The sequence below is a fragment of the Ictalurus furcatus genome, chromosome 29, assembly GCF_023375685.1.
Source record: "Ictalurus furcatus strain D&B chromosome 29, Billie_1.0, whole genome shotgun sequence".
Lineage (NCBI taxonomy): Eukaryota > Metazoa > Chordata > Actinopteri > Siluriformes > Ictaluridae > Ictalurus > Ictalurus furcatus.
In genome coordinates, this window is record NC_071283.1 from 13,300,638 (window position 1) to 13,315,711 (window position 15,074).

The window sequence follows — 15,074 nt, forward strand, 5'->3', positions numbered from 1 at the left end:
CCATGACGCCGCAGTAATTCAGCCACTGCCCTCTTGTCACGTCACGCCACTCTGTCGGAGAACCGTCACTTGGCATCAGGACGAAACCCGTCAGAAAGTGATTTACTCGAACGGAGGTCTCGTTTTCCACTTGGAGAGGAGCGCGTGTCCTTCCAGGCGTGATGAACGGGGTTTGGTTTGAGCGCTGTATGGCAGGGTAGTTCTCTTGTTTTTCCCCTGCGGGAAGATACCGAGCAGCCTAGCGTGTCAGCTCCTCCGCTAGCTGCCTAAATTCTCCGTGTGTATCATCCATCACGGCCGCATCTTCCTGTCGCTCGGTATATCCGCATCCTTTCGGGACGCGGCGTGGGGGGAAAAACGATCTTCACACACAGGCCGGATTTTAAACACGAACCCAAGGTGGTAATTGGTTTCTGAAAATCGTTCTTAAATGCAGTAACGAGCCTTCGCTCGAGTTCCACACGCACGGAAACTTAACACACGAGGAGAAATCTCTAGGCCGCAGCAAACCTGTGCAACTTTCTCTCGCTGTAAATACAGACGCTTGTTTGAATTCACGTTTGCAGTTCAACGACAGTTGAGGTTGACGTACTTGGAAGTGCTCAGTCCGCTTTGGTAGTTTCTTGTGGATTCGTTCCGAGACACATTTGTTTGTCCTCATCTGGGTAACGACGGATAGTGTGAAAGTAAAAGAAAGTTCATTATGGTTTTTATACGAAGTCTGTTTTGTTCAACTAGTCCACTGGTTACTAAGGGAGACCTGAGTGCAAACTCGTACGTGGTCATTGCAGTCCCAAGGCCATCGCAGTAACCGTAGTCCCAGCAACCACTGCGAGAATATCCACGTGGAATTGAGGTCCGAAACCATTTCCATGGTACTTCAAGCGGTACCGTCCTCAGCGATCTCCACGCTTCACCACTTGGGGTCGTCCTCACTGGCAGAATGTACTGTAGACTCCAGTTGATGAGAGGATAAGACCGTGTACTTTGCGTAAAAGAAAGTCTATTCATGGTAGGCTCGAGTAAACAAGTACGTTTTCAGCCTAGACGATCATCTTCCTTATTATCTTACCCGACAGAAAATGTTCGGATTTGAGAATCTACGATCTACAATAGTAGCATTTTACTACGATCTTAGATTTTTTATCACCTGTAACAAAAACGTTGAGTCGTCTCGAATTGTTCGAAGCGATGCTCTCGCAAAACTCGAAAAGTCTGCGTAAGATGTTTGTCGTAAAAATACGTGAGCGGTTGTAAACGTTTAAACGTAATCAAGCGCACGATCCGTCCTCTGAAAAAGTCGCTAACTGTTTATCGAAGAGGAAAGCGAGAGAGCATGCGGCTAGTTCTTCATGCTGTACTATGCTAACACGCTAACCATACTAGCGTAAATAATGTTTACTAGCGGAATCCCGGGGCGACGTAGCTCGAGCTTCGGTCGGCAAGCAAGAACGTGAGGATTCTGTTAAATCTTTAAGATGTGGTGTATGGGCGGAGTTACCAGGCGAAGTTGTTTTTCGGAACCGAAGCGGTGGAGTATATTAGGGTTCTGTAAGCCGTATTCGGACGGGATTCGTTTTTCAGGACGGCGCCGGTACGCAAATCTCCGTGGCGTTTTTGCGCCGGATCTCGGACCGGTTATTAAAGAGATGAATGGGTTAATGATTAATAATGCGTGCTGTGGCTTCAGCACCTCGCGGGGTGACTTGTTTTCCTTTTGTTGCGTGTGTGAGGTAATATCAGCCGCGTGCTTTAGGGACTCTTCTTCAGTGCTGGAACACGTTTTATTTTCTTCTTTAACAGACTGTAATATTTAGGAAGTTATTTACCCAGCTTGCATCATCCACCTTGTGATTCGGCCCGCACAGAGGCGTTGCGAATACGCTCCGAGACTCGACAAAGTGCCGGAGCGAGAAAATAATCTCCCACACGGCAGCTCCCGAGCTCTGCAGTGGAGAGGTCTTCAGAGCGGCCTCGTAGGATCATTTCCTCCCTTTCTAAATAAACTCAAACTCATCAACTCTTTTTTTATTATTTTTATTTTTATTTTATTTTTTTTAATTTTAGCTGTTTTGTGTAATTGAGCTCAGTTTCACTGCTGTTAATGACACCGGGGTTTTGCCTTGCTACTCGTCTCTGCTGTTTTCTCTCTCTCTCTCTCTCTCTCTCGCTCTCTCTCGCTCTCTCTCGGTGCAGTTTATATTAGGAAGCAGTATGAGGAGCTACAGTACTCCCCCCCCCCCCCAATGTAGTTTGTATTAGATAGCAGTATGAGAGGAGCTACAGTATTCTCTCTCTCTCTTTCTCTCTCTTTTCTTTCTTCTCCCCCTCTTTCTTTCTCTCCCTCTTTCTTTCTTTCTCTCTCTTACTTTCTCTCCCCCTTTCTTTCTTTCTCCTCATCTCTTTCTCTCCCTCTTTCTTTTTCTTTCTCTCTCTTTCTTTCTTTCTCCTTATCTTTCTCTCTCTTACTTTCTCTCTCTCTCTCTTTCTTTCTCCTTATCTTTTTGTCTCTCTCTCTCTCTCTCTCTCTCTCTCGAACTGATTTAATATCCGTACAGGTTTGTGTTTGTGAGAAACTCTGAGCACGGTGTTGGAAATGAACGCGTGTTGTTTCAGTCTTTACTCCTTCGTTCTTTTTGTTTCTTTTCCTTTTTTCCTTTTCTTTTATATTCACCTTTTGTCAGTTTTCTTTCATTTGTTCTTTTATTTTTGTTCTTTTTCTTTTGATGACTTTGTTTTTTTCCTTTCTCTTTTTTCTTTTTGTTCCTTCTCGCTCTTTTCTTTACATTTGTTTTCTTTTCTCCTGTTAATATTTTTTTCTGTTGTCTGGTTTTTTCCTTTTCCTTTGTTTTACATTTTATTTTATTTTATTTTCTATATCTGTTTGCTTTTACTTTTCTTTTTTCTTTTATTTTTGTTCTTTTTCTTATTACTTTTGATTTTCCTTTCTCATTTTTTTTCTAATTTCTTTACATTTGTTTGTCTTTTCTCCTGCTTTTCATTTTCATACTTTTCTTTGATCTTTTGTTGTTTGATTCTTTTTCTTTTCCTTTTTTTGCCCCCCCCCTCTTCATTTCTTTGTTTTTGCTTCTTTTTGTTTCATTTTTCTTTTTCCCCCACCTCTCTTTACTATGAAATGATCGTTTCGTAAAAGCTACTTTCCTAAACGAGATCCTAACAGTAGTTGTCATGGTTACTAAACAGATAATCATCTTGTACCGTCTTCGTTTTCCGTGATGTGATGATTCTCTCACTTGTAAAGGTCCGATGTGTAGCGTCTAGAGCGCTCTTTCGGCTCGGACCCCAGACCAGCTGCTAGCGTAACGGAGAGGTGTTCCGGGTCATGAATGGTGATGTTTGTGCTCTTTGGCCCACACCGAACCCGTAACAGGGTTTTGAAGTGTTTAACACAGACGGCCGCGTCTGTCCTCGACACGTCCCACACCATGCCGTACAGACGTACTACCGTCTCCATTCGGGATGCGTCCCTCGTCCATATTCCCGGAGCGCTCGATGCTAACGAGGCCTTTTCATCAACACAGGCCCTTTCACTAAGCGACTAAAGCTTTTAGTCAGTGGATTTGTTCAACCTCGGCTTGTTTCTGCATGCTATTATTAGCACAAGACCTTAAAAGGTGTATTTGGATCTCGTGCTTTGTTTTTAAAGAAGGCCATGAAATGGATGGATGGGCTGGTTTTGTATTGCATTAGTGCGAGCACTGTTTATGGCAAAATATTAAACTAAATTCCAAGCTGTAAAGTATCACAATCGGGTCGAAAGTATTCACCAGCCCTGAATGAGTCGCTCGCGTTTGAATTCTTTTCAGAGCAGATCTGAATTTGCAGGAGAACCCGTTTACCAGCGTGCCTCGCTTTACCGATGGCCCCCTAACACATGCTGATGGAGTCAACGTTCCATCCGTGGCCAGGATTGCAGATCTGAGAGCCTGATTAACATCCTGACCCTATTCAACACATCATCCCAACACCCCCGTTTCACTAATTAGATAGAAAGACCAACTCCTGTTCACCTGTTTTGTTCTTTACTACTCGGGCCGCCACCTGAAAACCTCCCGAGAAGCAATGCCTCCTTTCACATGTAGAGATATGTTCTGGGTAAGCCACACACACACACACACACACACACGACCAGGATATGGATTCTGAGTTCAGATTTGTAGTCGTAGTGAGGTGTGAGAATTGTTGGTGGATTAAATATGAATTAGTATGAATTAAATATGAACTTTCCAGACTGATCGTGGTTAAGCGTTAGCAAGAAATCTATGAAGAAACGTTTCACCGTAATGCAACGAGGATGTCCGGTGGTTGCGTTTAAATACCCTCAAGGTTAAGGTCTGGTGAACTGGCAATACGCGATATCACGGGTTTTTCCCCAAAATGGCGGACTAAAATGGCTGCCAGTACTAATCCCGATGCCCTCTCCATCACGTAGTTGCTAATTAAATTCAACATAAAAGCCTGAAAGTCCTAATCCTAATGCCTTTCTCCATGTCGATAGTGAATAAACACCATCCTTGTTTATTTTGTATTCCTCACAAAGGTATATTTGTTTGTTTTTTGGGGTTTTTTTTCCCCACCCCCTGGGAAATTACATTTTTCTCAACATCCATACAGCCTCATAGATTCCTCATCTGTTACCTCCTTTCCTCTGGTCAGGATGCCAGAAATCTTTTGGAGGTTTTGCTGGGGTTTTTTTTCCCTTCCCAGTTCCTCGTGAAGATGGAGATAAATGAGCTGTCGCTGAGGTGTACCGTGCGGTAATAAGTAAAGAAATGATGCGTCTCGCTGCCGTATCTGTCTGGCCGAGTACGCCGGCTTGGCTTCGGTCCCGGGCGAAAACAAACTTTAAAGTCAAGGGGTTTCTTCTGCGCCGTGGCGTGAAGTTTTCCTGACATGATGCAGTTTGGAGCGGCAGTTATTACTTTCGTTTCTCCTCGTGTTCGTCTCGGGTGAAGGTTTGCGATTGCGATTGGTGCAGGGGAGAGTGGATCGCGGTTTAATTGTGGTGATGTACACATTTGAATACCGAGAACGGGGAATTGGGACGATAATGATGTATAAACTGCTTAAACTCGGAAAATTCTTCTGGGTGTTTCAGTGTGTTGCTATCGCTATGGATACCAGTTCTTTTCCGTTATACTGTACAAGTGAGCCAGCTCGTTGATGGTGTGAGTGTTGTTTTTGTTGTTATTATTGTGGTTGAGTTTGTTGATATTGATGTTACTGATTATTTTATTTTATAATGTTGTTTTATGTTGATATTGTTGTTTTTGGTATTTTAGCTGTTGTAGTTGATGTTTCACGTTATTGTTAGTGATGTTAAAGTTGTTGTTTTTGATGTTGTACCGGTTGATGTTGGTGTTGCTGTTTTTGTCGTGGTGTTGATGTGAAGTGTGCTCTTGAAGATGATGTTGATGTTTTGTTGGTGCTATGGAATATGTTTGTGATCATGTTATTGATACTGTTGATGTTGGTGGTGCTGTTGGTGATGGTGCTGTTAATTCTGGTGATGTTTTGTTGGTGATGGTGCTGTTGATGATGGTGATATTGATACTGCTTTTGAAGATGTTGTTGATGGTGTTGGTACTGCTGGTGATGTTTTGGTGGTGGTAGTGGTATTGATGTTGGGGATGTTGATGTCTTGGTGGTGGTGATGGTGTTGTTTATGATGTTTTGGTGGTGGTGATGGTGTTTATGATGATGATGTTTTGGTGGTGGTGTTTATGATGTTTTGGTGTTGGTGGTGTTTATGATGATGTTGGGGATGTTGATGTTTTGGTGTTGGTGGTGTTTATGATGATGTTGGGGATGTTGATGTTTTGGTGTTGGTGGTGTTTATGATGATGTTGGGGATGTTGATGTTTTGGTGGTGGTGGTGTTTATGATGTTGGGGATGTTGATGTTTTGGTGGTGGTGTTTATGATGATGTTGGGGATGTTGATGTTTTGGTGTTGGTGGTGTTTATGATGTTGGGGATGTTGATGTTTTGGTGGTGGTGTTTATGATGGGGATGTTGATGTTTTGGTGTTGGTGGTGTTTATGATGATGTTGGGGATGATGTTTTGGTGTTGGTGGTGTTTATGATGTTGGGGATGTTGATGTTTTGGTGGTGGTGTTTATGATGATGTTGGGGATGTTGATGTTTTGGTGTTGGTGGTGTTTATGATGTTGGGGATGTTGATGTTTTGGTGGTGGTGTTTATGATGATGTTGGGGATGTTGATGTTTTGGTGGTGGTGGTGTTTATGATGATGTTGGGGATGTTGATGTTTTGGTGTTGGTGGTGTTTATGATGATGTTGGGGATGTTGATGTTTTGGTGGTGGTGGTGTTTATGATGATGTTGGGGATGTTGATGTTTTGGTGTTGGTGGTGTTTATGATGATGTTGGGGATGTTGATGTTTTGGTGGTGGTGGTGTTTATGATGATGTTGGGGATGTTGATGTTTTGGTGGTGGTGGTGTTTATGATGATGTTGGGGATGTTGATGTTTTGGTGTTGGTGGTGTTTATGATGATGTTGGGGATGTTGATGTTTTGGTGTTGGTGGTGTTTATGATGATGTTGGGGATGTTGATGTTTTGGTGTTGGTGGTGTTTATGATGTTGGGGATGTTGATGTTTTGGTGTTGGTGGTGTTTATGATGATGTTGGGGATGTTTATGTTTTGTTGTTGGTGGTGTTTATGATGATGTTGGGGATGTTGATGTTTTGGTATTGGTTGTGGTGCTGTTGAAGATGATGTTAATGTTAGTGATGCTGCTGTTGAAATGTTATTGGTGCTGTTGGTGTTGATGTTTTGACGGTGTTAGAGAAGATGTTGATGCTCGTGTTGATGCTGTTGGTGGTGTTTATGATTTGTTGGTTCTGTTTATCGTGGTTGATGTTATTGGTTACATTATTGTTGTCGCAGATGGAGATGGAACACATCAACCTCGGTGAAACACCACCGCTCAGTTCTCTCCCTCCTCTGTGTAGAGACGTAGAGAGCGTTGAACCATCAGGTGTTGTGCTGTAACGCCCTCTGCTGGCCGACGGAGGAAAACAGTCCGTTGATCGACTTAAAACTGTCCGTTAATCATTATGTAATCGTTACAGTATATATCCTGTAAGTAAATCCTGTATAAGATTCATCCACACTTTATTATATTTCGATATAATATCATATAGGTTTAATTGTCTGTTATTTCCGGGGAGGTTTCCTGAGCATGTGGAGTTATTTATTTATTTATTTGTTTGTTTGTTTGTTTGTTTGATCATTGCAGAGATAAATTGGGATTTTAAAATAAACCGCTGTTGCTATTGTTACCGCAGTACCATCGTGAGTCGGATCACGCGCGGCGGATCGATCTAAAATGTTAATCGGACTCTCGCGCATAGGAAATTTTCTCCGAATCATCCGACATTTATTTGTCACAGGACTATCTGAATTTAATTACACGTTAAAGCGTATTTTATTTACCATGTCTCTACGTGACACAGAGCAAGCATCAGTATTACACTCTCTCTCTCACTCTCTCTCTCTCTCTCTCTCTCTCTCTCTCTCTCTCTGTATGTGTGTGTGTTTTGTGTAGCTCTGTGCGATGGAGTTTATAATCCGAGACGCTCATATCGTGTCTCTTCTCGCCGCATTAATGCTGATGTTCATTGTTTTATTTGGGAGCATGAATTAAACATGAGGAGTTTTATTCTCACTTTGCCCACACACACACACACACACACACTCACACACTCACACACTCGCAGTGGGACGGAGACAGAAAACTCTAATAACCACACATCTTTTTTTTTTTTCCTCTCTCTCTTTCCACTCCCCCCCCCTTATCTTTATTCTTTCGTTCCTGTCTCTTCCCTACTCGCTTCCCTAATCTTTATTTTTTTCCCCCATTTCCTGTCATCATTCTTTCACACTCTCTCTTCCTTATGTGTTTCATCTTTCTCTTTTCCATCCCTCCTGTTTGGCTCTCTTGGGTTCTTCGCTTGTCTGTTTTTTTTTTTTGTTTTTTTTAATCTTCCTGCTCCTTTCTTTTTCATTCGTTCCCACTTCTTGACCTCCTTTTACTCTTCTCTTTCTTCGTTCTCTTTCACACGCCGGTCTTTTTTTTTTTGTTTTGTTTTCTTTCTCTTCGTTCTCCCTCTCCCCTTCTTGACTTTCTCTTTTCCCTTTTTGCCTTTTCCCTCCCTACTTCATGACTTCTTTTCTTCCGTCCATCCCTCGTTGTTGTTGTTCATTCTTTTCTCCTCTTTCTCTCTGCGCTCTCGTTGCTTTGTCTTTCTCGCATACTTTCACTTCATTCGATTGCTGTCCATCACTTCTTATCTTGTCTTTTTTTTTTCCATCTCTCCCTCTCTTTCATTCTTTAATCTCCCCTTCTTGGCTTCTTTTTTTTTTTTTTTTACACTTCTCTCTTTGCTCCTCCTGCTTTCTTGCTGTATCTGTCCCTTATTTTTTGCTCTCCGTCTCTTCTATCTTCTCTTCTTTTTCCCTCTCTTTTGTCCGTTCTTCCCTTTCCATCCCTCCTTTTCGATCTTGTCCTACATCCTTTGTTGTTTTCTTTTCCCTTCCTTTTTGTCTTTGCCTTTCTGTTTTTCCTCCCTCGTTTTTTTAACTTCCTCTCACTCTATCCTTCCTTCTGTGTTTATTTCTTCTTTTCCTCTCTTTCTATTTTTGTTTATCTTACTCTATCTTTCTTTCTTTACTCTTTCATGTCTGTCGCTTCTCATTCTTCCTGTTTCCCCCCCGTCCGCTCATCTCTTCCTTCCCTTTCCTCCTTTTTCCCGCCTCTTCCCTCGTTTCCTTCCTGCAGAATGCCGGGAAGTCGTTGTCCTCCTCAGGCAGCCTAGCGAAGGTTCAGAAAGTAGCAAGCTGGCTTTTGGAAATGAACCAGGACCTGCTGGTTCCCGAACCCGCGCCGGAGCCAGAACCTGAACCCGGACACATGAACCGCGAGCGAGAACCTCAGCAACAGAGGGGCGAGCGAGGAGAGGAGGATGAGGAGGAGGAGGACGAAGAGGAGGAGGAGGAGGAGCGAGAGCGATCCGGAGAGGCGGAAGAAGCGGAAGAGGAGCCCTGGCCTTCGGGGAGGGAGTCGGTGAGCCGGAACGAGGGAGCGGAAGAAGGCAGGAGAGAGGAGGTGAATGGCGGAGAGAAAGCCGTCCAGTGGTTGTGGGAGCAGGAGCAGAGGAGACGGCGGCGGAGACGGAGGAACGATGACGAGGAAGAGGAGGAGAACAACAACCACGGCGAAGGAGATGGAGGAGAAAGACGGGTACGGACAGGACTGCGCGCCGAGGAAGACGAGGAGGACGGAGAGAGAGAGGAGGAGGAAGAGATGGACCAGGAGAGCGATGAGTTTGAAGCGTCGGAGGACAGCGCGAGAGAGGAGGACGAGGAAGCAGAGGAGGATGAGGAAGGAGAGACGGGACTTCACTCTTCTCCGGTCAAAACCGGAGCGACGAATCCGAAAGAGAACGCCGACGTCCAATCAGGACGACAGAACCAAAGCTCATCTTCATCTCAGCACACGCATCCTCAGGTGAGTGACAGAATGCTAATGCAGTGCCGAATATCCGTACCAAGGTTTCTTCTCCTTCTTCTTCTTCTTCTTCTTATTATTATTATTAGCATGTTTGTGTGGCAATAAATTTGCACAGTATAGCGTTTTCATTTACGTTAACATAACTGTAATCATCTTTCATTAGCGTTCGTTTTAGACTTAGCGGTTAGGATTTTCACCCGTCGCTACGGCGATATAACAGAAATACGGATTCACCGAAGGGGAAAGGACGGGATGTAAAAGACTTTATCTTCACGCTCTTTACGACTTCACCTCGGCAGACTTTGACCTTGGTCAATCGAAAACGAGTCGGCGGAAGCGAGATCGCTTGGTAACAGAATGGAGGGAGATGCGTATTATTGTTTAAGTAGCGCTCACACACGTCGTACTTTTGCCTCACAGAGTTATAAAAACAAAATGGCCGCCCCTCGTCCGATCATACGCGTTCACATTTTTGTGGTTGAATTAGATTTTTTTGTTGCGAGCAACGTTTAGAGTTTGCCCAGGTTTCAGATCGTACTTGGTTAACAAGAAAATAACAGGGGCTAGCTATTATTGCTTCTTAGCATCGTTTACCCTAGCATTCAGTTTGATTTAAAATGACATTTAAACTTTACATACACCTCTCCAAGTTCTAACCTTCAGGAGCATCGTGTCGTCATCGAGGTTCACACGCTTCCTTTTTTTTTTCTCTACATCAGTTTGTTTATTTTTTTAGTGTTTGTTTATAGTCTTTATAGCATTCTCGAGTCTATGAGCTAAATTGTGTTACGGCTAATGAGCGCATCACACAATCAGCTTTGTGTGTGTGCGCGTGTGTGTTCGGAATGTTCAGCTTCCCATTAAACATGGTGCGGAGTTTGGGCTCTGAGTTCAGTGTGTCGGTTTTGTGGAGTCTGTCTCCCTCTACTGGACCCACTGTGTATTAACACTCGATCAGCTGAAGTGTGTTCAGTATCAGGAGTTTGTCCTGAAGTGTTCCACTGGAACTACAAAGCTCATTTAGGAAATCAGATGTTTATTCATTTCATTATTATTATATATTCATTTCATTTCATTAGCTTTTTCGCTTGAGTCTCAACCTGCAAACTGGTACTACTGAATTTACTCCAGCAGCATGCGCAAACGTTTCTAAAATTCACTCATTAGGTTTTATTTTAATTCGTTCATCTATTTGTGTTTTAGCTTTTTCTTTTTTTATTTAAAAAATGTATTAATTAAGCTCATTTCGACTTGGGACCTGCAACCTGATCAGTCAGGTGCTACTAAATCTATTTAAAATTGATTCATTATTTTTCATGCTTGCAAGAAGGCTTTTTACAATCACTTTTTAAATTTTTTTTTTTTTAATTTTTGGTGTTTTGTTTGTTTTTGTTTATTTTTTGTTTGTTTTGCTTGCTTGCTTGCTTGCTTCCAAACCTGATTAATGAGACATCTATAGATATATAGAAGTCTATATATCGCTAATTATTTACTTTTTATTTATTTATTTTATTTTATTTTTTTTTAACGGGCGTGTTTTTTGCTTGTCGTCCGCTTTGATCAGTCAGGCGCTACTAAATTTACTCCAGCTACATGTCGGAAGTCGTCTTATATTTCCTAAATAACGCGTTATTATTACAATGATTATTATTTTATTTTTACTTGTTTCCCACCCCGCAACATGATCGATTAGAAGCTACTAAAAGACTCCGGCTCTTAGATTTTATATCAGTCTTAAAAACAGAAAGGTTTTTCCTGTCTCTGCCCCTGACGCCGAGTCACCACGCTCAATCTGCGTTGTGATACGGCCGACGAGCTTCTGTGGTGAGGTGTGTGTGTGTGTGTGTGTGTGAGAGAGAGAGCGAAATTACAGATCTTCTTTCTAAATCCAGGACTGAACTGTAGTACTGAAGTCCAGTCATTATATTAAGCACTGGTTAACTTCCTTATTTTAGTGTAGTCGTGGAAACGGTTGCTATGCAACTCCCATTCTTTCATTGCTATGGGGATTCAGCAAAGAGCAAATAAGCAGGGGGATGCAGGTGAATCATGGTTTCTAACACCCCCGGCTGCATTATTATAATACTTATCCTGTTTCTGAGACTTTGTGACCTTGGGTTGCGTTTTGTTCAGCGTTACAACTGAGATCTAAAGTTGTGGTGGTGGTTTTTATTGTTGTGTGTTTTTTTTTTTTTTTATTCAATTAAGCTGCAGTAATTAATATCAGCTCATGCCCGTTATTCAGCTGGCGTCCATTTTGAAGAATTAGCAAGGAACTGGAAAAGGAACATGATCGGTTGTGTCCCAAACCGCTTATCGTGTATATACAAGTGTGTACTATCCATCGTGTGCTGTCTCGGAGTTAGGAAAGGAACGGGATCGGTCGTGTCCCAAACCCCTTGTGTATACACAAGCGTATACTGTCCATAGTGTGCTGTCTTGGATTTAGGAAAATAACATGATCGGTCGTGTCCGAAACCACTCATGTATATAAAAGCGTATACTATCGATGGTGCTCCATTTGGAAGAAGGTAGGAAAGAGAATAACATGATCGGCCGTGTCCCAAACCAGATATCATGTCGATATACAAGTGTGTACTATCCATCGTGTACCGTTTCGAAGAAGTTAGGAAAGGAACCGGATCGGTCGTGTCCCAAACTGCACATCACACACACACACACACACACACACACACACACACACACACTGTGTATGTATGTATATGTGTGTACATGTGTATACTGTCTCTAGAAATGCAAAGAAAAAAATTCCCCACTTGTTAATCCACACGTATACCCAGCTGGTGTGGTTATTTAAGACACTATTTAGTAGGGAGGGAGGTGTTGGGATTTGGGACACGGCCCGTGCTTGGTCTCCATGCAGTTCCTCTCTGAGACACTAGAGTGCAGAAGCGATCCAGTTTCCCACTCTCAGGAACACACCTCGAAGCCACAAAACCTCACTGCACGGGTGTGCGGATGGCTCGCATCCTTGACATTTTTCCACGTGAGGCTTGTGCGTGTGTTTGTGTCTGCGCGTGTGCATCCATCTGTGTGTGTAAAACAGCTGACCTGAGATCAGCGGTTCTGTGTTTGAAACCGAACCTGTCTGGTGCAGCTGTGCCAGATCGGTCTCAGGATTATTCATTAATCAGCCGTTTGCCATCTGTGCTGTAACATGGGCCCACACACACGCGCACACACACACACACACACACACACACACACACACACACACACACACACACACACACACGTACGTCCCTGACCTGCATCTCATCACACATCTGAATCAAAAGTGTTTTAAGGGGAACTGAGGTCAGTGTACAAGTGTGACTTCTACATACTCTGCGTGTGTGTGTGTGTGTGTGTGAGTGAGAGTGAGAGAGAGAGAGACCATGCTCAGATTCACACATGCTTACGGAATGTCCTTGGGCTTTATGAGCTAGTAAAAAGCACCACAGACACACACACTCCTATTTATTTGTTTATTTATTCAGGGTTGTGTGTGTGTGTGTGTGTGTGTGTGTGTGTTGATTGTCGGTTGTATGATATAGAAAGGAACAGGGTCGGTCGTGTCCCAAACCGCCTCTCGCGTGTATACGGGTGAGTGTTATCCGCTAAGTGTGTATATTCCGAGACGAGGCGAGTAGCTTTAATCCGTTTCCCTCTGAAGGACGACTCGGATGTCAGGTTTACGCTGTGTGTGAAAACACACTTCGCTCTTTGTGTGTTTGTGTAAAGATTTCTCTCTGAAGCAGCTTGTGTATAAATGATTCATATTCATCTGAAATTTTAAACACTCTTTTTCCTCCCACAGCAGTCCACAAGGACGCAGCGCTCTCTCATTCTCTCTCTGCGTGTGTGTATGTGTGTGTGTGTGTGTGTGTGTGCACTGATGTAATATCCTTGAGGCAGGGAACGACTCAGCACCCACAAATGTCCTAATAACTCACTTTAATGTGTGTGTGTGTGTGTGTGTGTGTGTGTGTGTGTGTTGCCGTTATTATACTGTGAGGCGAAATGTAAAATGAATATATTACCCAGCACTTGCATGTCCGATGCGTGTACACACGTCTGATCGAGCTCTGTAGTGATCCTTACGTCCAATCTGGCCTCTTTATTTTTAATTTTTTATAGTTTTCCGTTACATACATACATACATAGCACTACAGTTTTTTTTTTTAATAGTAGTAATAGTAGTAGCGCACTAGCTAAAACACTAACTAGCATTCTAAGACGCAGACAAAACGATGACTAGCACATTAGCACACTAGCGCCCACGCACACACAAAGAAAGCTAGCAAGTGTTGTAGCGGAAAAACAAAATGATTAGCGTGTTAATGACTAGCCTTTTAGTAAACTGATTGAATTAAAACATCAAATTCTGACTAGCGCTTTAGTAAATCGGCTAAAAACGCCAACTAACACTTTACTAAAGAGACAAAACGACGACGAGCGCTTTAGCAAACTAGCCAGGAAAAGTTATATCAGGCAAACAAAATCATGACTTGCATTTTAGTAACACTAATTAGCATTACAGCAAAGTGGATCACCGATGACTAACCTTTTAATAAACAGATCAGATTCTGACTAGCGTTTGAGTAAATCAGCCTAAGCGCTAACACTTTACCAAAGACACAAAACCATGATTTAGCATTTTAGCAAACTAGCGCGCGCACAAAAATCGAACAAGCATTATAGCGAAAAGACAACGTGATTAGCGTTTTAGTAAACTGATCGAATTAAGACTAGCGCTTTAGTAAATCGGTTAAAAACGCTGACTAAGACTTTACTAAAGAGACAAAACCATGATTATAGCAAACCAATAAAATCCTGACACGTTTTTTTGATTAGCCTGGCCAAAAACACGCTCGCTAGCATGCTAGCAAACAGACATCCAAGCAGATAAAATTCTGACCAGTGTTTTAATATAGTGGACAAAACACTAACACGATACTAAACGAGACAAAACAACGATTAGGACTTTAGTAAACTAGTAAAAAAAATAAATAAATAAAACTAACGGGTATTATAGCAAACGGAAACGCATTAAGTAACCACCGACTGAACAGGAGGAACATTTAGCAGCGACCCTGGTGCTCTGAAGGTGGATTTATTTATTTAAAACGTATTTTGAAAGACACGAGGCTCTTCCCCGGGTGAAATCTACAGCGTTTTTCACGTTCTCTCCCGTTGGCCCCAGTCAGCGGGTTAAATCTGTGCCGCGGACATAAGGCGCACGCTCCAGTGGCGGGAGATTAACGAGAGAGCTCACGCAGGACAGCTAAAAATGAACATGTTTCCAAATGTCTTTGCTCCATTAAGCCCGTGCTGAGCCGTGTGGCGCTTCGACCGTCAGGACATTTATTTTTATTTTTTTCCTTTTAGTCCGAATGCTTTTTCCTCCTCCGTTCAGCGCATTGTAATTTACAAGCGATGCAAAAGCACACGCTGGAACGAAGCTGAGCGCCGAGCAGTTGAGCCGTAATGGTTTCCAGCCCGATAATTGTTGGGA

General features: G+C 42.8%; 1 protein-coding gene across 3 annotated transcripts in view; it reads left to right on the top strand.

Annotated features, from left to right (window-relative positions):
• Positions 1–15,074, top strand: part of LOC128604302 (cilia- and flagella-associated protein 251-like) — a 90,399-nt gene that overhangs the window by 25,573 nt on the left and 49,752 nt on the right. For all 3 annotated transcript variants that reach the window (XM_053619334.1, XM_053619335.1, XM_053619336.1), the window contains exon 3: positions 8,825–9,553. In XM_053619334.1, the coding sequence (XP_053475309.1) occupies positions 8,897–9,553 (657 nt within the window). In that variant the 5' untranslated portion in view covers positions 8,825–8,896. The remainder of the gene's footprint in view (positions 1–8,824; positions 9,554–15,074) is intronic.